We start from the raw sequence: 23,043 nt of genomic DNA on the forward strand, positions 1-23,043 counted from the left end.
TCTGCACTCATCTTGTGCCACCTCCACAATGGCTTTTTGTTCCAGATTGCATGCTTCACCTCTTCAGTCATCCATTTTACACTTACCTTATTTAATCTCCTAGCCTTTGGAATACACTCAATCATTGCCTCTGCCAAATAATTCCCGAGAGACCAAACAACATCGATTTCCTTTCCCTACAATTCCTCATTTCATGATGTCACTGCAAGCTGCCTTCTGAGTTTTCCATAATCACCTGCCTTAGAATTCCACACATAACTCTTTCTCACAAAAGTCCTGATATGGCTGTCCACCACCCAAATGGTCACTTTCACCAACTGGAGGGTTGTAAATGAAGATACTTCATTTACAGTAATATCTTCTGATGAGATAATCTTATCCAAGACCTTTGAACCATATTATCTTTATATGTCAAAGTTTGTTCCAGCATTGCAGTTATCCTCTGAGTTGTATTTGCAATCTTTGCTATGTTACCCTTGATCTTCAACTTCCTATCTACTAAAACTTTAAGATCCCTAGCCTGAACAGTTTCTTCTTGCATAATCCCACCAGTTTAATATGACATTGGATATCTCATCACACCAAAATGCATGATTTACATTTACTAACATTGAACTGGTATCAATTTTCACATGCTCTCAGTTCCAGTCTAATGAAATCATTTTGCATGTACTGCTATCAACTGCATTCCTGATCACTTCATCTATCTCTGAATTCATTAGCAAATAGCTGTATGTTGCCTGTCAAATCCTTTCCCACTGTCATTAATGTATAAATTGAATAACAAAGGACTGATCCTTGTGGTGTACACCACTGGTTAATTTAAATTTTGCAGGCACACACATATCCTCTATATATCACTTTTTGATATCTGTTCAGCCATCCTTTTATCCATACCAATATTCTGTAACCGAATCTGTTATCTTCCAATTTATGCAACAGTCTTCCATGCCATAGATTTTGGAAGTTTATTTTGCACTTGGTTAGACTATAATAAATTTAGTTTAATCCTTTACCCAAGTGTAAGCAAACAAAGTTTGTGCCTGAAAATATCTTCAGGACTGAAGTAAGGTGGTACATCAGTCCTGAAGATATTTTCAGGTGCAAACTTTGTTTGCTTACACTTGGATAAAGGATTAAACTAAATTTATTATAGTCTAGCCAAGTGCAAAATAAACTTCCAACATCTTCTCTAAATCCAAAGTAATTTAATAACAAGGTGGTACATCCATTGGCAACTTGTATAGGTAAATATGACCTCTCCATTGCTTCTGCTTTAGTATCACCACTTCTGGGTCTGCCTCTCACTGATGAGACCTCAATAAAGGTTGAAACTGGTCTGGGTAGTGGCCTATCCCTTAATGCATAGCAGTATACATATCCGCAAAGAGATGTGCTTTGCATTATGGGAAATACTGAGACAAGGAGTGATGAAAGCTTGGTCCACCTTTGCTACAAGTTGCCAAGGGATGTACCACCTTACTTCAGTCCTGAAGATATTTTCAGGTGCAAACTTTGTTTGCTTACACTTGGATAAAGGATTAAAATAAATTTATTATAATGCCATAGATCAGTTTATTTTATAAAATGAATTAATTTAGAAAACATTTCTAAATAATGGGCCCTTAAAAATAAAAATTCAGCATTCTTGGAATGCTGAATTTTTAACGGCTCGGCTTTTACTGAGTGTGCTTGCACATTTTAAGATAAATCATTATGACATAAAAATGAACTTAACACATTACACTTGCTACATTCAAGAGCATATGTATGGTTTCTCAACAACTGCCCATGAATGACTTACCATCCATATCTGTTAACTAAAATACACTGACTCAGGAGTGGCAAGGATTAGAATATCACATGAGTGTCTGTAAAGTGATATCCATTAAATGCTTTAAAACAATGATTTGGATTTATATGCTTTTCATCATAATAAACTTATAAAATTGTTAACTTAATTTGCAGTAGACCTGCATATTTATACTTCCTTTTTTTTAATTAAAAATATGATTATATGAAGTATTGTATTTTATTCATTTGCAGGAGACAGCTGAAGATACAATTAGGTTTTATCTTGGTCAAATTGAAAAAGATATAACTGTAGGCACAAGTTCTCCAACACCTTCCATGGTTTCTTCGTCTTCCAGTTTAATTGGTAGTTTCCTCTTTGGTAGCAGTAGCAACAGTAGTAATGGAAGTGCTATTACACGCAGCAGTAGTCAGAAACGAAAGAAGAGAGCACTAGTCATTGATGGGCGCACTCTTGCATATGTCTTTGATAAGAAGGTAGATAAGCTGTTCCTGAGTTTGGCAAATCACTGTATAGCAGTTCTTTGCTGTAGGGCAACTCCTCTCCAAAAGGTAGATAATAAATATGATAATTTTGCATATCTATGCATGCAGAAACAGTTTCAGCAAAATAGTTAGAAAGTTAGTATGATAAAACTAGTAAAGAATAAAATTTTGCAGATTTTGTCTTTGTTCTGAACAAATTTTATAGCTTTCATATTCACCTAAGTAGCATTTTGCCTTAGTTAACACTTTTAAAATGGGTAGATCCTGCAGCTCTTCCCAATTTTCAGGAAGAAAATGAAGTTTCTTTAATTTTCCTGTAGGTTTTCTGAAGACTTCATTTATATTATTTATTTTTCAGGATTTGATTAATAACTATTTAATTTAAATTCAATAAATTCTCTTTTAGTTTATAGGATTGATTTTCCAAATTAACACCTAACTTCAGAAAATTATGTGTATATTTTGTGTTGTTGTTAGTTATATAGAAGTAATAACACTTTGCTGTTTTCTCCATGTTATATTTGATATCACAGCAGCAACCTTAAAAGTAATGCATTCATATATATATATACACACAGCTGCATTGGATATCAATTGGCGATGATCTACTTGCATCCCATTCAAACTAGGAATTTCAGTAATGCAGCAAAATAATTCATTCTGATAGAAATTAGCATGTTTCTTGATGTAAACATATCTAATAATTATCTGGTTGTTATTAAGAGAGACAACCAGGTAGTCAGGAACTCATCGAAGGAGGCCACATACTCACACAAGCTGCCATACTTGTTCTTGAATTCATTCACACTACTTGCACACACACATCCAATGTCAATCTATTCTGAGAGAAAAATATATATCTCACCCCCTTTCTTGATGGCATTCATTCTCAACTTTCAAGGATGCCCTATCGTCCTTTCCCACCCTCCATAAAATGAAAAATTTCCATCAATTGAAATTCTGTATGACCCTTACAGAAGTTTGTTAGTCTTAATCATATCACTGCTCTTGCTCCTGTTTGCTAGTATCTGCAGCCTGCAAATTCTTAATGTCTTCATAATCAGTATTTTTTTATTATTATTATTATTGTTGTTCCGGGAAACTCCAAGGAGTCAACAGACTCATCGAGGGAGGCCCTAACATCATGTCAAGAACAACTATTCAACATTCATACAGTATCTATCATACCTTGCCTTGAACTCATTCACGGTCGTAGCACCCACAACAGACTCTGGAAGCTTATTCCACTCATTTACCACTCTCCAAGTAAAGAACCTAGCTCTAACACCCTTGTCAACCACGCTCTTGCCCAGCTTCCATGCATGGCCCCTAGTCCTCCCACCACCATTCATATTTTCAAAAATATCTTCTGGATCAATCTTATAAAAACCCTTCAGTAATTTGAATGTCTCAATCATATCACCCCTCCTTCGCCTATCGTCCAATTTCTGCAACCCACAAATCTTCAACCTATTCTCATAAGGTTCATTCCACAGACCTGCTATCATCTTGGTCACTCGTCTCTGGACCCTCTCCACTTCCTCCCCATCACGAAGAAACCCTGGTGCCCATAGCTGGGCACAGAAGTCCAGATGGGGTCTTATCAAGGCTCGATACAGAGGAACAACAACTTGTTCGTCTCTGCATGTTAAAGTATTTTTCAGAAGCCAAGTGATTTGGTGAGCTGTTTTAGTTACTTTTGCAATGTGCCCCCTAAACTTCAACTCCCTATCCACCAACACTCCCAAATCCCTGGCCTCATCAATCTCCTGGAGTATGATTCCACCAATGCGATATACTGCTGCTATTCTTTTCACCCCAAAGTGCATAACCTTACACTTTGCCACATTAAATTGACATCCATTTTTCATAGCCCAGTCCTCCAAACTATCCAAATCATCCTGTAAAATTTTGACATCTTGTGCACTCACAATTGCTCTACCCAACTTTGCATCATCCTTTCCAATATCATTGATGAACAAATTGAAAAGCAGTGGTCCAAGAACAGAGCCCTGTGGCACTCCACTAGTCACAAGATGTCTTTTAGACTCTACTCCTGAATAAACCACTCTTTGATATCTCTCCTTCAACCACACTCTTTGATATCTCTCCTTCAACCACCCTCTTATCCATCTCACCAACCCTATATCTATACCCATCTGCTCCAGTTTACTGATTAAGGTTCCATGTGGTATCCTATCAAAGGCCTTGGCAAGGTCCAGTAGTATCACTGTAAACCCATTACCCCTATCCAGTTCAGCCGTCACTGTGTTATAAAACGTGAGCAAGTTACTGAGGCATGATCTACCCTTCACAAAACCATGTTGTCCCCCATGCAATATCCCATTTTCATCTATCCAATCCTGTATTCTTTTCTTGACTAATTTCTCTAAGACATTGACAATGATTCCTGATATGCTAATTGGTCGGTAATTTACAACAGCAGTCTTGGAACCACCTTTATGCAGTGGAACTATTTTCCCCTCTTTCCACCCGCTCGGGACTAACCCAGACCCGAGACTCAAATTAAACAAAATGGTCAAGGGTACTGACAATTCTTTAGCTGCTTCTCGTACAACACGAGCTGGTATACCATCCAATCCCACAGATGTATTGACATTGAGGTTATGCAATAGACTACTCACCTCCACTTCATTAACCACAATTCCCGTATAATCTACTGGTTTATTCGTTTCTGCAATGTCACCACCTGGATGATATACTTTTGCAAAGTGCTCACTCAGTAACTCAACTATCTCAACTGATTCAGTTACCTCCCTACCATCGGCATTCTTTAAAATCAATCTGCCATGTACATTTTTCCTTTTACTTGCTACATATCTAAAAAACTGTTTAGGATTCTCTTTAGCCTGCATGGCCAATGTTCTTTCGTAATCCTTTTTTGCTTTTCTTACCACACTCGTCACTCTTCTGGCCTGCGCTTTATACCGTTCATGTGACCGGCAGGCACATGAACGGTCACATTCTCTCCACTATCAGAATCACCATGGAAACAAGCAAACCAGACCTGCACACAATAGTCCATGTAAGGTCTTATGAAGGCTTTGTGTAGAGGCAAAATGACATTCTTATCTTTACATGTCAGAGTTCATTTCAGCATTGCAATTATCCTCTTGAGTTGTATTTGCAGTCTTTGCTATATGGCCCTTGAACTTCAACTTACTATGTACTAAAACTCTAAGATCCCTAGCCTGATCAGTTTCTTTTAACATGATCCTACCAGTATAGAATGACATTGGGTATCACACCAAAATGAATGAACTTACATTTACTAACACTGAACTAACTGAAATTGCTATTGTAATAATGTTGAATTCATCCTCAGTGAAATTAATTTCAGAATTAAGATCAATTACTGAATTTTGAATTACAGTTTCTGAATTTATAGAACTAATCAGTCATGCTGAGAAAACTATTTTAATGGGTTTTTGAATCTAATAGTAGTTCAAGATCTTTATCACATTTAAGGATATATGTAGATAGTTGTGGAGGTTTTTTGCTTGTTTACTTGACAAGAAATTATATTCTTGTTTGCAAATATCTTCATGATTAGTCCACTTGTATAGAGGCTGTTTATCTTGCATCAGTTGTTTCAGTATCCCATAATGTAGAAATATTATGTGAAGGGTCACTGCCAAACCAGTTTTTACCTTTATTTGAAGTCTCATCAGTGAGAGCTAGACCCAAGGAGATATTAAACTTACTGATAACTGTTCTGCCATGATAGATTGCAGATGAAAATAAAATCTAAATAAAGACGTTAAATTGTGTTTGTGCAACTCCTGTCTAAAATGCAAAAAAACATTTGAGGGCTTTTCAATCTAAGATATAAGTTAGCCAGTTTCATACAGTGGTGGTAGTATTGTTCCCTCCTGTAAACTCTGGTTTCCAGGGAGGAAACAAGGAAAGAATATCATGCAAAACAAACTATGGGAAAATATTTCCCAAGATTTGGGAAACATTAATTCTTAGACCTCCCGCCCAACAGCCAAGATAACATATCATACCAGCACCCACAAAAGGTGTCATAGTATCAGGACTTTAGACTTCTAGTGTGAGATCTTCCACTTATTGTGGGTGTTATAATTTTTTATATTGTGTCCCATCTTCTGGGACACACAATAAATGCAAAATATTGGAACTATTAAACATGTGCTTAATTATTTCTTTGTGCTGTTTCCTTCCATTAAACCTGATTACATAAGTCTTAATACTTTTGCAGCTTTGATGATATTCTTTTTGAAGAACTGGAAGCTGGAGGTTGAGTCTTTGGAGAATATATGGTAGGAAGACTAATGTTCCACAGAACTGTGAAAGATGAATAGGAGTAGCTGGTTAAGTGAATTAGTAGTTAATCTGTACAAGGATATTAAGCAGAAATTGCCCTATGACAAATTAGGAGAGGCTCTGTCTAGACATTTGCCTATGTTGAATCCCAAGCCATGTTAGGATTAAGAAGAATGAGACCGTAGGTACTACAGCCAAGTCAGTTCATTCCTTAAGATACTGTTATCTGCCTGTCCCCTATGCCGATTGCAGCAGATAATCAGACAGAAGCTGGCAAACATCATGGAATAGAGAGAGAGAGAGAGAGAGAGAGAGAGATCAACAACCAGCTATACTAGATAAAGCCTATAATCAAACTGTTACAGTCAAATCTATGCAGGGTTTACAGAGAGGAAGTTGTTCTTGTTAGCTTCACATATGTCATACTCCTTCCTGTTTGCAGGGATGGTGATATATTAGTATTTTGTTGGAAGTTTTTTTACTTGGTTAAGATTATAAATTATGTATTTAGTTTAATCCTTTATCTAAGCGTAAGTAAACAAAGTTTGCACCTGAAGTATCTTCAGGACTGGGGCAACTCGTGGTAAAGGTGGTATAAGTTCTCATCACTTGCCTTAGTATCTCCCATAATGCAAAGCACATCTCCTTGCGGACATGTATAATGCTATGCATTAAGGGAAGAGCCACTACCCAGACAGGTTTTGACCTTTATTGAGGTTTCATCAGTGGAAGCCAGACCCAGTGGTAGTGATACCAAGGTGGAAATAATGGAGAAGTCACATTTACCTATTCGAGTTCCAAAAGGTGTCACACCTTATTATTAAATGTGTAAGCAAACAAAGTTTGCTTACACTTGGATAAAGGATTAAACTAAATATATAATTTTTAATATATTAGTATTGTTCATCACTTTTAATGATTCGACATATTTTAATAGCTGTCCTTCATTTCTTTAATAAGCACAGTCATCACATACTGCTTTTAGTTATTCCTGAGCCTACTCAGATTTATCTTCTTAAATTTTTACAAGAAATTAATCTTTATACAAGTATATAACAATTTAAACTGTTATACCACTTTTATCCTTATACATCAGATACATAAATTTTGCCATATTTATCTATATATAGCGAAGTGTGTATGCATTTTAACCTTTAATGTGTCTCACTATAGCAATAGGTTTATACTAATGCATCATAAAAATCAAAACATGGTCTCATTCCATTAGGTGATGTCAGAATGGACGGGTTCTTTCCTAGGGACTATATTACAATGCTGTAAGCATGGGAGTGAGAGTAGTTTTGCATGAACAGAAGTGAGTGAATGAAGAATAAATTCCCAGAGCATTAATCTGACTAATTCATGAATACACTTAATTAGTGAATACACTAATATTGAAAGTGTTCAAGGTGAGAAATAGTAGTATTGCAATTTATGGAATGGAGGAACCCTTCACAAAGAATCTAGTGATTCTACAGATGCCTATAATTGGTAATGTTACCTTGTTGCTTTAATAAATTGCCTTATAATTGTTGAAGGAGTGGAATCAAAATAGTTATCATTTTGATATTTGTGCAATTTTTCATCTAGTGGAACTAGATGAAAAATGAAAAATTTTTCATTTTTCATCTAGTTCCACTTCTTACTTAATAATAAATACTAATGTTTCCTTCACCAAGAGTCTGCTTTGATTTCTTTTTTGGTGTTGATGTTGTGACTGGATAACATCATGCACCATATTTTTTCATTATATATAGCACAATTTCTGTCTTAAGGAATAATTTCAATACTGATTGCAATGAGAATTGAAAAAAAAATTAGATTGGCTAGTACTACATCAACCTATTCTAAATTGTTTCTGTATTACAGAGGCTTGATATATACTAACTCAAGCCTCTATAATGACAATACCCTATAACTGGAAAGACCTAAGTTTGAGCTTCATCTATGATGTGAAGAACCTTTATAATGACTTTTCAACCAGAGATAATTTAAAACTCTGCTGGTTTTAAATCCATAGAATATTTGGCTATTTTCCTTCCAGAAATTTGGTTTACAATCTTGTTAAAACAACCAGAGTAACACACTTGTACACAGTTAACATGATACATTGCCATCATAGCCTTAATAGTTTCAGCCGTAATTCAAGCAAAAACCAGAACTTTTTTATATCAGATATTATGTGCCATTTATAATCCTTTTTATTTTAAAAAAAAATTATAATTATCTTTATCATTTTAATATTACTCTTTCAGGCTTCCCTTGTAAAACTGGTGAAGGAAACACAAAATGTACTTACTTTAGCCATTGGTAAGTTAAATATTTTAATATTAAGAAATTTTGTTTTTATATATGTTAATGAAATTTGATATTCTCTAGGCTAGTCATGCCTGTTATGTTGTTTATAGGCAACTGATTGTCCTTAGGAGCCTGTAGCACCTGCAGCATTTCCCTCCCTCTCTCCACATTAGCACCATATATTGAAATAGTTTCTGTATTCTTCTTCTCTCTTCCATCATCTATGTGGATGATGATGAGACCGAATGAACTCTTTCCACTTCTGTCTGTCCTGGGAGAGTCCGAACAATTCTGTCCAGTTTGGTGTCGCTTGTTGTGATTTGGTTTTCAGGTCCTCTTTTATTTTGTCTATCCATCTAATTCTGGGCTGTCCTTTGGATCTTTTATTTTTCATCATTGGATTCAGGGCTTTAGATGGTAGTCTTTTTGTTCCCATTCTGGTCACATGGCCAAACCATCACAGTCTTCTTTCTTGGATTTTGTCTATTATTGTTATTTCTTGTTTTAGTCATTTCCTTATGTCTTCGTTTCTTAGTCGATCCAACAGAGATACTCCAAAGAATCTTCTTAGCCAACCCATTTCAGTAACTAATAATTTTTTCTCTTCAGCCTTTTTGAGATTCCAGCATTCACTTCCATAGAGTAGTATTGGGAGGACCATTGTTTCATAGATTCTTACTTTTGTTACTTGTTTGATGTCTCTTGACTTCCATATTTTATTAAGTCGTCCAAAAGTTTGGGATGCTTGACTGATTCGTCTGTTTATATCTTTTATAATTTCACCATTGTACTCAATAACTCCTCCAAGGTAGGTGAAGTTTTCTACCTGCTCTAGATTCTTACTATCAATTTCAATTTTCATATTGGTGCTTCTTTTTCCTATTTGCATAATTTTTGTTTTGTCTATATTTATGTTTAATCCAGATTTTATATACTCCTCCTTTATTTTATCAGAAATTCGCTGTAGATTTTCTTCTGTGCTTGCAAGTAATGCAATGTTGTCTGCAAATTTTAAATTTGTCACATTTTCCCCATACATTTTGATTCCAGAGTCTTCATTGTTTAAGGCCTTACTGGTTGCTTCTTCCAGTGTAAGATTGAACAGGTCTGGTGACAGATTGCATCCCTGTCTTACTCTGCTCTCTGTGTGGAACCAGTTTTAAGGTGTCCTCCATTTGTACTGCACTGTCAGATTTCTCATATAGATTCTTTATTATTCTTATGGTTTTGTTGGGAATTCCAAATTCTTCCATAGTTTTCCATAGTTCGCTTCTAAGGATCGAAACAAATACCTGACGAAAGTCTATGAAATTTATTTGGCAACTTTGGTTGTACTTTAATGTCTTTTCTATTAGCTGTCTTAAGGTGAATAGTTGATCTATTGTGCTTCGCCCTAGTCTGAAACTGGCTTGTTCTTCTCCTAGTGCCAGTTCTATATATGGCTTAATTTGTTTTTGGAGTACTTTTGTAAAAACCTTACTTGGAATACTGAGGAGGCTAATGCCTCTGTAATTATTGCATTCTGTTTTATCTCCCTTTTTTGAATATAGGAGTTATGACTGATTTGGTCCAATCAGTAGGCATGGCTTCGTTTTTGTTGATCCTTTCAAATAATGTTTTTAATGGTTCCAAAAGTTGTTCCTTTCCTGCTTTTAAGAATTCTGCATGTATTTGATCAATGCCAGGTGCTTTCCTAGCTTTGAGTTTTTCTATGCTATTATTTCTTTGGTAAAGATATTTGTTTCCTCTTACATTTCAGTGGCTGGAATCGTAATATCCTAGGAACTGTATTTATTATATAAATTTTTGAAGTATTCTTCCCATCTGGCCATTCTTTTTGTTTTACTTGCAATTAGTTGTCCCTCTTTGTTTTTAATCATTATAATTTTTGTTGTCCATGTCTTACTAATTTGGTCTATTTGTGCTTTTCTGCCATTTTGCATTTTTCTTCTAACCAGTTATTCTTGTCTCTTTTAACTAGTTTTCTAATTTCTCTGGTTACTCTATTATATTCATTTCTGTTATAGTGCTGTTTTAGTTTCATGCTTTTCCTTTGATTGCTTAACCTTTTTTACATCATTCGAGATCCACTCCTTTTTACTTTCTCTTTCTTGTGTAACCTATTGTTTTTTCTGCTGAATTTAATATTATTTCCTTTAATTTGCACCAATGTTCTTCAATGTTTATGTTCTGTTTTGGTAGTTCCTTCAGGTTTTTATCTAGTTCTAGTTAATATTTTCTTAGAATATTGTTGTCTTGTAGTTTTTTTATATTCAGTCTCCTTTTGAATCTAAAAGTGCTTTCAGATTTTAACTTTATTCTTAGGTTTGCTAATATTAGCTTATGGTCTGATCCACAATCTGCAGAGAAGGATCTGCAGTTTAGGGTACTTGATTTCCATCTTTGGTTTACAATAATATAGTCTCATATTCTTGGTTTGTCTGTCTGGTGATATCCATGTCCATTTTCTTTGGGGTTTTGGATGTTTAAAGAGAGTGTTGGTTATTGTTAGTCTATTATCTGAGCAGAAGTTTAGCACTCTTTCGGCATGTTCATTGCTTTCTCCATACCCGAACTTTCTGATTACTCTTGGCCAGGTATCCCAGTCTTTGCCTACTTTTGCATTTGAGTCCCCCATTACAATTAGGAGTTCTTGATTTGATGTCTGCTGTACTGCTTTTTTCAAATCTATATAGAACTCCTCAATGTCTTCTTCTGATGATGTCGAAGTTGGCGAGTATACTTGAATAATAGTTAGTGATCCGATTGATGTTTTAAATCTTGCTTTAATTATCCTAGGTGAGATAGGATTGTAGGACAATAGAGAGTTTGAGCCTTTGGTTTTAATATAAGTGCTACTCATTCTTGGTGTTTGTTGTCCTCCCTGCCTGAAGTTAAAATTTTGTACTGTCCATGGTGGAATTTTCCTTTTCCAGTCCATCTGGTTTTGCAGAGTCCAATCACTTCCCATCAGTAGTTGTCTAATTCATGCAGTAGTATTTTCAATGCTCCTTCCCTGGTGAAGAGTTCTTACATTCCATGTTCCTATGCTTGTTATGTTTTTCCTGTCTATTAGGTGATGTTTAGTTCCAATAGCATATTTTTCACCTTCACTATCTTGGTTCCCTAATAGTGGGTGCGATGCGACCCTTGTTTGACCAGCGACTGTTGAGCAGGCATGTATCTTTAGGTTGGTTAGAGTTCATTCAGTTTCAACGGTTAAGTTTTACCTCTCAGCGCAGGTCATGAATACGGCCAGCTGTCATAGACATAGCACCCTCGGTGTGTCCTATCTCCGATCACTCGTTGAGAGTCCTCAATCTCCAAAATCCCTGAAGAAAACAGGAAAAAAGCCTTGAGCTTGGTGTGTATTGCCTTAAATACTTTTTCTCAGCACCCTCTTTTCTGTATTGTTTTTCGCATGATCCATAGCTTACATCACCCTTAGGTTGATCCCCTTGTTTTCCCTCCTTACTATTAGGTGTTGTTTTCGAGGAAAAGCGCTTATGTCAGCCTTCCCCGTAATCTATAGCCTTCGGCATTACGACAGGTACTTGCAGCTTAGGCATGACCATTGATCCTATTAGTCATTTCTTATCTAGCGACTTACGATTTTATGATAGTTTGATAATACATAAATTAAGCCATTATTCCTTTACATGAAATGCTAATCTGACATTATTCTTGATTTTTAGCTTTCTGTTTTACAATAAATAAATTCCAATATATTAATCATACTGATACATACTATCATATACAACAACTTAGGTGTTTCTCACCTTCCGCTGGTAAGCAGGTATTATGCAAATTTCTTTGTAATTTTGTAAAGCTTACTTGTTAGATCCTGAATGAATAACTTGTTAAGAAGTTCTCCATTCAGTATCTAACACCAGAAAGAATTTGAACTTTTAAAAAATATACAACAAATATTTATGTGCCACTCGATGACAGTAGCGATATAAGTGATTTTGCACTAGTTGAAGATTTATCTGATCTACAGAGCATGTACAAAACAACTACAGATGAAAATCTTTTTGAAAATTTTTTTAATAGTTAATCCTCACTTTCTGTCGAAAAGTTAGGAATAACTGTTAAAAACCTGGTAGGAGTTACAACTGACAGTATACAAAAAATATGATAAAAACATTAGCCTTAAGAGTAGAATAATGAAGAAAATGATAAATATTAGAGCTGAACCTCTGATTGGAATTGTCCTTAATCACTATATGTTGCGAAAGTTTCTTTCAGAAATTGAAGCTGAACATGAGGATGTAATTTTTACATCATGCAGTGAGATAGATGGCTTAGTCAAATCAAAGGGTTATATTGTTTCTTTAACCACCCAAACAGCTACATGAATAAAATATATAAAAAATATAAGCTTCATATTCATGCTATTTTCAATGGACATCTTGCATCCATGTGTTTATTGATGTGTGCACACATCAAGGCCAGTACAGTGGTTAAATGTGTTCTCATAAACTCATTTATGTGACTTGCAACTTGAAATTATTCAAGTTGCAAGTCAAAGCGTTGGTTCAAAAATAAGTATGTGGATTGCAAAAATAAACTACTTGAATTCTACAGGATTCTCCCATCTGAAAATGTTATGCTATTAAAAAAAAAAAAAACAGATGTCATGAAAATGGCTGTTTTGTTTGTATCAATGTGTGTTTGAACAAATTTCTTTTCTTCATGCATGAAATCAGATGAATATTTTAAAAGAAATAGAATAAGAGATGAGCTTCTTTATTCTGTATTGAGAATTGGCATCACAAATTTTCAACCCAATTTTGGACAATTTATCTGAAAATATTCAGCCTTAGTAATCTCATTAAATATTTTGTTCAATAAATGGTAATGTTTGCTGTACTTGATAAATTTTTTGAATATTTTTCGATTCTGGATGCATAATCATTATATATTTACCTTAATAATGAAAACCAGTTATTCTTTTAAAGTTGTAAATTTTATAAAATGAGCATTTAAAAACAAAAATAAGTTATATTAAAAAAAATTTTATCATGGATTTCTTAAAGCTCTCAGTGTAGCTTGCAAAAACAAATCTAACCTTTGAATGTGGTTCCTCTATGGGAAAAGGTTGGGCATTATTAAATTGTTTAATATTCAACAATTTAAAATTTATTAAATTCATAATATTAAAATAGACACACTCTTCATTGTTAAAATATAAAGCTGAATTTTTGGGAAATGTTATTTTCTCAGAGAGAGAGAGAGAGATGATTTTCTTGATACCTGTTTATTTTGTAGCATTTAGAATATTTGATATATATGTTATCATAATTTTTTAAACACGACATCATCCTCTTAACCATTTTAAACAATTTTTGTTTATAACATTTTAGGTGATGGTGCTAATGATGTTAGCATGATTCAAACTGCTGATGTAGGTATAGGAATAAGCGGACAGGAAGGAATGCAAGCAGTAATGGCCAGTGACTTTGCATTAGCTCGTTTCCGTTATCTAGAGCGTCTTTTATTAGTTCATGGTCATTGGTGTTATGATCGTTTAGCACGCACAATTCTGTATTTTTTCTACAAAAATGCTGTAAGTGAAGTAATTTTCTATTCTTTAAATGTAATTTTGTATTTTTCATTTATGTATAAGGACAGTTTGTTAAAAGCCTGCATGAAACTATTACAGAAGCTGTATTAGGTCCAGTCAAATGAAGACCGGACTAATAAGCTTAAGTATTGGATGCTATTCATAACTTATTTTAATTTTTAATGATATTCCAACACCAAACAAAGCTAAATTATAAAAGGATATTTATTAACTGGTTTATAATTTGCTGGATTTCAAGCCAGTTTACACACAACAATAAGTTTTAATGTTGATTAAAAGAAGTATTACAATTAAGTAGGGGTTAATCTTAAAATGACAGTTGCCCAAATTGTTGGCAGGTGAATGCAGCTATCTGTTGAAGTTAGGAGGATGTTTCATAGCCATTACTAACTCTAAAAAATAGTATTTTTGGCCTGAAATGACTTCTGCATAGCACATTAGTTTTCTGTCCAAAGCAGGACAAACTGCAGGCATAGAGATCATATTTGTAGAGAACCTGAGCTGTTTATTCTGATTTCTGCAATATAATATATGGGCTGAGAACAGTTTTCCTGTGTGTTGTGTGTGTGTTGCAGGAAGGACAATATATTATCTATCTTATACAGAGATAGTAGTCATTAGCTAAAAAGATGATGTTGGTTTGAGTGTAGCTGTGTTGGGTGCTTGGTTTTCAAAACATTCCATATAGAAGTTGGATAGTGGGAGTGAAAGAGAAGAAACTAGTATGATCTCCATGCCACTTTGAAACCACTCATTCAGCTAGCTACTTCTGTATAAAGTTTCTTTTGGCTACAGTTTGTCTTACTTTGAACAGACTGGTAAATCAGTTAACATCCACCTTGAAGAACACAAAAATTATATCCATGATCATCTGTATGAAAAGTCTGAACTAGCTACCTATGCTCTGGATACTCTTACATTCATCTTCTATGAATTTCTCCTCCACCTCAACAAGTATGGCTGCATTAATTTGCCAAGGATCTGGTAGAGAGTCACTTTGAGACCAGATAGCCTGACTTCTCCAAATCAACTTTATGACTATCCAGCCCATAGAGAGTGCCATGTTACGATATCAGTTATATGTCCGTTACAATTTGAATTGTTTTTAATGATTTAGTTTAGTGCTTGTATGCTTGTCACAGTTATAATTTGCATTCTGAAGATGCCAGTTAGAAAATCAGTGAAATATTAGTAAGTTCAATAATGAATTTATTTCTTCCTCTCTTGGTGTTGTTTATATCGTGAAGTGCTATTATCAATAATCAACAGCACCTTTTTTTTTGTATGTATCATATAAGGGACATCCTGCATGTTGTTGTTGCTATTAGCTGAAAAAGGTAAACATATAAATTCTTGTCCAAAACAAATTCAAGATCCCAACTATATCAGCTAGGTCATATGTATATATATTTTTAAACATCTGAGGATCATGTGCAGATTTTAAGGAATCCTGTAGATTTTGTTAACATCGTGCAGCACAGTAAAGTCCTCGAAGGCATGCTTATTACCATGAAATAAACATCCAGAGAAACTCTCAAAAGAAATCTTTCACTATTGCCTCATGTTGCACAAATCTTCCAGGAAAAATTTGATATAAATAGATTAGGGAGTGAAACATCTGCCATTAAGTCTATCCTAATTAGCTGGTTAAAATAAGAGTATTCATTCATTCATGTAAGATTTTGCATGTTGGACTAATTTTAGCACTCATATGTTAAAACTGAACTGCCCTTAATGTTATTTTTTCACATCGGAATTATTTCTAAATATAGCTGACTATAAGAAGTTTATGACTCTTATTGCTGTTAATCAGAGTACTGGTATTCAATGTGACCATGAAAGTGGGTTTTAAATATGAATTGCTTGAAATATCTTAGTCAAATTTGGAAAGGGGAAGAGGTTTTAGTTTCTTGGCTTTATGTATTCATGAAGCTTCAGTATCCCATTAGGTAATGTCAATTTCATCTTAGATGTACAAAAGCATCCACCATAATAGAGATAACATGTTGCATAATAAATATCAGTATATTTATATTTATTTATTTATAAATTTATTTATAAATAAATAAATTTATATTTATATTATATGTATATTTATATGTATATTTATATTATAAATATAAATAACTAAATAATCAAATAAATGTTTATGTTTTTCATTTTGAATATAACCATCGTTGCAAAAATTTGAAAATATAAACATTTATTTGATTATTTAGTTATGTATTGTTGGCATAGGAGTGCAGTTCATATATTGATCAAACAACATAGACTGGTATGCGCAGTCACTTTTCAGTTCATGAATCCGAAATGACTCTCCCGGGGTGAGTGGAAAATCTTCCATTTTTCATTTGCTGTTTTAGCTGAAAGAGAGTGTTCTTCTCACATCTGTGATTAAAATCTTGGTTAAAATTGGCTTTATATTACTTCAGGATTCTGCAAATTGCTACATAACTTATGGTAATCTTGGCAGCCAGTTCAGTATACTGAAGCCTTTCTTATTTGATACATTCCTTGGAATACAGCAAGACTTTTCTATTAAAACGTGACTTGTTAATCAGTCATTCATGAAAAGTTATGGCTTATTGGCATGGTAACAGTTGATATGAATCCTAATGAAGCATTTTCAGGGTTCTCCTATATTTGATTGATTAATTCCCAGGAGCATTTTCTCTCTCTCATGCTTGTTGCTCTATTCTCATAAATTGGCAGTTCTGCAAATGATTGATCACAGGGTAATTATAAATTAAAGATGCCAAGAAATTAAATTATATTCTTGGTTTAATCCCTTTATCCAAGTGCAAACAAACAAAGTTTGCACCTAAAGTAATTTCAGGACTGGACAACTCGTGTGTAGAAGCTAATGACTTCACATCACTTCCCTTAGTATCCCATAATGCAAAGCACATATCCTTATGAACATGTGTGATGCTATGCATTATGGGAAGGGTCACTACCCAGACCGATTTTGAACTTTATTGAGGTTTCATTCAGTGAGAGTCAGACCCAGAAGTGATACCAAGGTTGAAGTAATGCAGGTCATATTTCCATATATAGGTAGCCAAAAGGTGTTACACCTTATTATTAAAATACTCTGGATTAGAGATAGATGTTGGAAGTTTTTCCACTTAGTTATACTATAAAATTAAAGATACCAAGAAATTATATTCGGGGTGCTTAAGGGTCAAAGCTGTATAACTGAGAGGAGACCTCCACATAGCCTTTAAAGGAATGCGGAGAACCGACCAGGGCTTCTGACCTAATGTCCAATCCTCACCTTCTCGTGGTGCACCCTGTTGGGTATCTACTTTGATACTGAACGAACGAGGATGGGCTGGCAATTTGGGATTTAGCCGACCAAATTGTATTCTTATTGGTTAAACCAAAATAAAAAATGATGTACAACATGACAAAATTTCATGCCGGCTGGGGCGTCACCCGGTTAAACAAGGCCCCCGTTGTTTTCGCCAGGGAACCAGGGTGAACAACGAAAAGTCAGCTACTGGAACAAATCTGAAAACACACCCCAACTCAAAATCACCAGAGTTAAAGATCGGTACTATCAATATAAGAAGCCTGAATGGCAAAGAAATGGAGCTAGCTGAGGAATTAGATAAGTACCAGATCGACATAATAGGGGTGACTGAAACAAAAAAGACCAAAACTGGTGAGATCTTTCTGAGCAATAAATATAAAATGTTATATTCAGGCAATGACAATCAAGGAAAAGAAGGAATAGCCATAGTATTCAACACAAAATACGAGGCTAATCTTCTTGAATGGCAGTCAGTCTCAAGTAGAGTAATGTGGGCAAACATGAGAATGGGGAACTGGACAATGAGGCTTATTTGTGCCTATGGTCCCACAGAAGGTTCTACTAAGGTAGAAGTGGAGGAATTTTTTGAGGCTTTAGAAAAAGCAACTGACACAATGAAAGGAAAAGTTAGTCCTTGTTGGAGATCTGAATAGCAGAGTAGGAAATCATTGTGAGACATATAAAAAATATTTTGGGAAAATTTGGAGAAAAGAGCAAAGCTAATAATAATGGCAAATATCTGTTGGATTTCTGCTCAGGACATGGACTGGTTATTACTAACACCATGTTCCAACATAAAAATGTGCACAAATTCACATGGAGAGAAGAGGCTAGGAATAAGAAAAGTCTCATTGACTATGTTATTGTTGATAGTGATGTTTTCTCCATGGTGCAGGACACCAGTGTACAGAGGATTTGAAATTGGAAGTGATCACTATTTAGTCTTGAGCAGGATAAAATTGAATTTCATATTGAAAAGAATAACATGTAAGAAAGTTTTAAAGCGAATAAAAGTTGAGCAGCTCTCAGATGTGAACTGTAGACTAAAATACAGAAAGATTATTGAAAAGAAAATGAAAGAGTTTGAGAACTGGAATCAAACCTTGGAGATTCGGTGGCAAACTCTGAAGAAAACATTGATTGATTCTGCCAGAGAGGCATGTGATGAGGTTGTGTGCAAGGATAAAAAAATCAGAACTCCCTGGTGGACACAGGAAGTTAAAGAGGCAGTGAAGGAAAAGAAGAAAGCATATCAAAAGTTCCTGGCAAATAAGTCAGCTTTTACTCTTACGGAATACAGAGACAAATGTAAGAAAGCTAAACAGTGTGTAAAACTAGCTAAACAAAAGACATGGGAGGACTTTGGCAAGAATATAGAAAATAAATATAAAGAAGGTGGCAAAATATTCTGGAGGTTGTTGAAGAAGCTTAGGAATGGAGGAAAGAGTGCTGTAAAAGGAGTTAGAGATGATAAAGGTGACATGAAAACAGGAGAAAAAGATATCCTTGAAGTATGGAGTAATTACTTTGAAAAACTTCAAAATGAAACAAGCAGTGATGACAGCACAGTGGTAAAAAACACTGACCAGACATGCAGTCAGGATTACATATCCATACTTGAAGTAGAAAAAGCCATCAAAGGCTTGAAATGTGGAAAGGCAGCAGGAGTAGATGATATTCGACCAGAAATGCTGAAGTATGGTGGTATAAGAGTCTTGCAGTGGCTGCACTGCATAGTTCAGAAAGCCTGGACTGAGGGACGAATTCCCGATGATTGGAGTAGAGCTCTCATAGTACCCATATATAAAAAGGGAAATAAAACTGAATGTGAGAATTACAGAGGTATTTCCCTACTGAGTGTTCCTGGCAAGTTCTATGCAAGTATACTTGAGAAACGGTTGAGAAGAATTGTGGAAGAAAAGTTTGGTGAAGAACAAGCTGGATTCAGGCCAAATAGAGGCTGTCAGGATCAGATCTTCACTTTACGACAAATAGTCGAGAAAGCATGGGAATATAACAAAGATCTGTATTTAAGTTTTGTCGATTTGGAAAAGGCATATGACAAGGTGCCAAGAGAGAAGCTATTCAATACGCTGCAGTTATATGGTGTCAATGGGGCATTATATCAAGCAATACTTAGTCTTTATTTGAGTTGTAAGTCAGCAGTTAGAATTGAAGGAAGTACAGGAAGATGGTTTAATGTTAAATCTGGTGTGAGACAAGGATGTACATTATCCCCTCTGTTATTCATTATCTATATGGATCACATTATGAAGGAAAGTGGTATTAAACCTGATATCAAAATTGGAGATGTTAATGTCAGCTCTTTGCTTTATGCGGATGATGTTATACTTCTAAATAAATCCGCTACAAGTCTGCAAGATTCTCTGACTAAATTGAATAGCTGTTGTAATAGATATGGTATGAAGGTCAGCAATAAAAAGACAAAGACAATGAAAATAGGCTGAATCGCTGAAAATGTCAACTGTGTTGTGAATGGAGAACCTGTGGAACAAGTAAAACATTTCAGCTATTTAGGCACGATTTTTACTGAAGATGGTAAATTAAATATAGAAATAGACAACAGAATCAGCAAAGCTGGTATGGTGGGAAGTCAATTGAATAAATTCATATGGAATAAGGGAGAAATTAGTCGGAACACTAAATTAGCTGTATACAAGACAGTGTTCAAACCAGTTTTAACTTATGGATCTGAGAGCTGGGTCAGAAGTAAAACACTTGACCAAAGACTAGAGACCACAGATATGAGAGTCCTGAGAAAGATTAGAGGCGTGAACAGATGGCATCAATGGCAATATCATATTAAAAATGAGGATATTAGGAAATAACTTGACATTGTCAGCATCAAGGAATGCGTTAGCAGAGCTAATCTCAGGTGTTATGGTCACTTAAATAGAATGGGAGAGGAAAGATTAGCAAAACAAGTGTTCTCTGCCAGGTTGGCAGGAAAATGATCCAGAGGAAGACCAAGATATAGGTGGATTGATACGGTACAAAGTGCCTTAGACGATAGAAATATAAGATCTGATAATGTTGGAGTCTTGACAAGTAACAGACTGATTTGGAGGAAAATTGTAGATAGGAAGTTAGTAATGATGTAAATTTTTCATGTAGTACTGTCATATCCTGTACACCCCTTGATTGTACATGGCAGGAATTTGATGATGATGATGATGAGAAATTATATTCTTGGTTTAATCCTTTATCCAAGTGTACACAAACAAAATTTGCACCTGAAGTAATTTCAGGACTTGGAAACTCCTTAGTATCCCATAATGCAAAGCATATATCCTTATGGACATGCAGGATGCTGTGCATTATGGAAAGAGTCACTACCCAGACCAGATCATACATGTCCATAAGGATATGTGCTTTGCATTATGAAATACTAAGGCAAGTGATGTGAAGTCATTAGCTTCTATATACGAGTTGCCCAGTCCTGAAATTACTTCAAGTACTTTCCTTACACTTGGATAAAGGATTAAACCAAGAATATAATTTCTTGGCATCTTTAATTTATGGTATAGCCAAGTAGGAAAATCTTCCAACTATCTCTAATCCAGAGTATTTTAATAATAAGGTGTAATACCTTTTGGCTATTTGTATATGGAAATATGACATCTTCATTACTTCAATCTTGGTATCACTTCTGGATCTGGCTCCCACTGATGAGACCTCAATAAAGATCATACATGTCTGTAAGGACATGTATGATGCTATGCATTATATCACATATGTGCTTTGCATTATGGAATACTAAGGCAAGTGATGTGAAGTTATTAGCTTCTATATACGAGTTGCCCAGTCCTGAAAATACTTCAGGTGTAAACTTTGTTTGCTTACACTTGGATAAAGAATTAAACCAAGAATATAATTTCTTGGCATCTTTAATTTATAGTATAACGAAGTGAGAAAACTTCCAACACAGAGTAATTAGTTTTGTACTTTTATCATCAATGAACAATTTATGCATTTTAAAAGTTAACTTCATTCTCCCTGGCTGTTATACTGTACATTACATGGTGTTAGTATATATATATGTTCATTCCTGCTTTGTTTACAAAGTTTTCATAAAAAAAGTATTTCTAGATCAAGTGTAAATATGTCTAAGTTGAGGTAGTTTAGATTGGACCTTTTTTTATTATTATTATTATTATTATTATTACTCCCACGGGCTACTCCAGGAGTCCTTAGACTCATCGAGGGAGGCCCTAAACATCATGTTCACACAACTGTTCAACATTCTCACAGTATCTATCATACCTTGCCTTGAACTCGCTCACTGTCATAGCACCCACAACAGACTCTGGCAGCTTATTCCACTCATTTACCACTCTAAAAGTAAAGAACCCAGCTCTAACACCCCTGCTAACCACGCTCTTGCCCAGCTTCCATGGGTGTCCCCTAGTTCTCCCACCACCAGTCCTGATCTCAAAAATATCATCTGAATTAATCCTATAGAATCCTTTTAGCAATTTGAATGTATCAATCATGTCTCCCCTTTTCCGCCTATCAACTAGTTTCTGCAACCCACAAATCTTCAACCTGTTCTCATATGGTTCATTCCATAGACCTGCTATCATCTTAGTCACTCACCTCTGGATCCTCTCAACCTCCTCCCCATCAAGAAGGAACCGAGGTGACCAAATCTGGGCACAGTAGTCGAGATGAGGTCTTATCAGGGCTCAGTACAGAGGTACAATAACTTGTTTTTCTCTGCTCGTCAAGGTATTTTTCAACAACCAAGTGAGTTGATGAGCTGATTTAGCTACTTTCGCAATGTGCCCCCTAAACTTCATCTCCCTATCCACCAACACTCCCAAGTCCCTGGCCTCATCAATCTCTTGGAGTACAGTTCCACTAATGTGGTATACTGCTGCTAATCTTTTCACTCCGAAATGCATAACCTTACATTTTGTCACATTAAATTGACATCCATTCTCCTTAGTCCAGAACTCCAATCTATCTAAGTCATCTTGCAAGACTTTGACATCTTCTGCATTCACTATCGCCCTACCCAACTTTGCATCATCAGCGAACAAATGAACTTTCCCACTTAGACCCTTCCCTATATCGTTAATGAACAGATTAAACAGCAGTGGTCCAAGAACAGAACCCTGTGGCACACCACTAGTCACAGGCCGTTTTTTGGACTCTACTCCTGAATAAACTACTCTTTGATATCTCTCCATCAACCACCCAGCTATCCATCTCA

General features: G+C 35.2%; 1 protein-coding gene across 1 annotated transcript in view; it reads left to right on the forward strand.

Annotated features, from left to right (window-relative positions):
- LOC150100680 (phospholipid-transporting ATPase VD) overlaps positions 1 to 23,043 on the forward strand; it is a 292,342-nt gene that overhangs the window by 236,145 nt on the left and 33,154 nt on the right. The window contains exons 16-18 of the mRNA XM_090401109.1: positions 2,047 to 2,364; positions 8,862 to 8,916; positions 14,271 to 14,473. Coding sequence (XP_090257235.1) covers positions 2,047 to 2,364; positions 8,862 to 8,916; positions 14,271 to 14,473 — 576 coding nt within the window. The remainder of the gene's footprint in view (positions 1 to 2,046; positions 2,365 to 8,861; positions 8,917 to 14,270; positions 14,474 to 23,043) is intronic.

Source organism: Typopeltis vanoorti, chromosome 12 (assembly GCF_054136105.1).
Source record: "Typopeltis vanoorti isolate ZY-2024b chromosome 12, IOZ_Tvanoo_1.0, whole genome shotgun sequence".
Taxonomy (NCBI): Eukaryota; Metazoa; Arthropoda; class Arachnida; order Uropygi; family Thelyphonidae; genus Typopeltis; species Typopeltis vanoorti.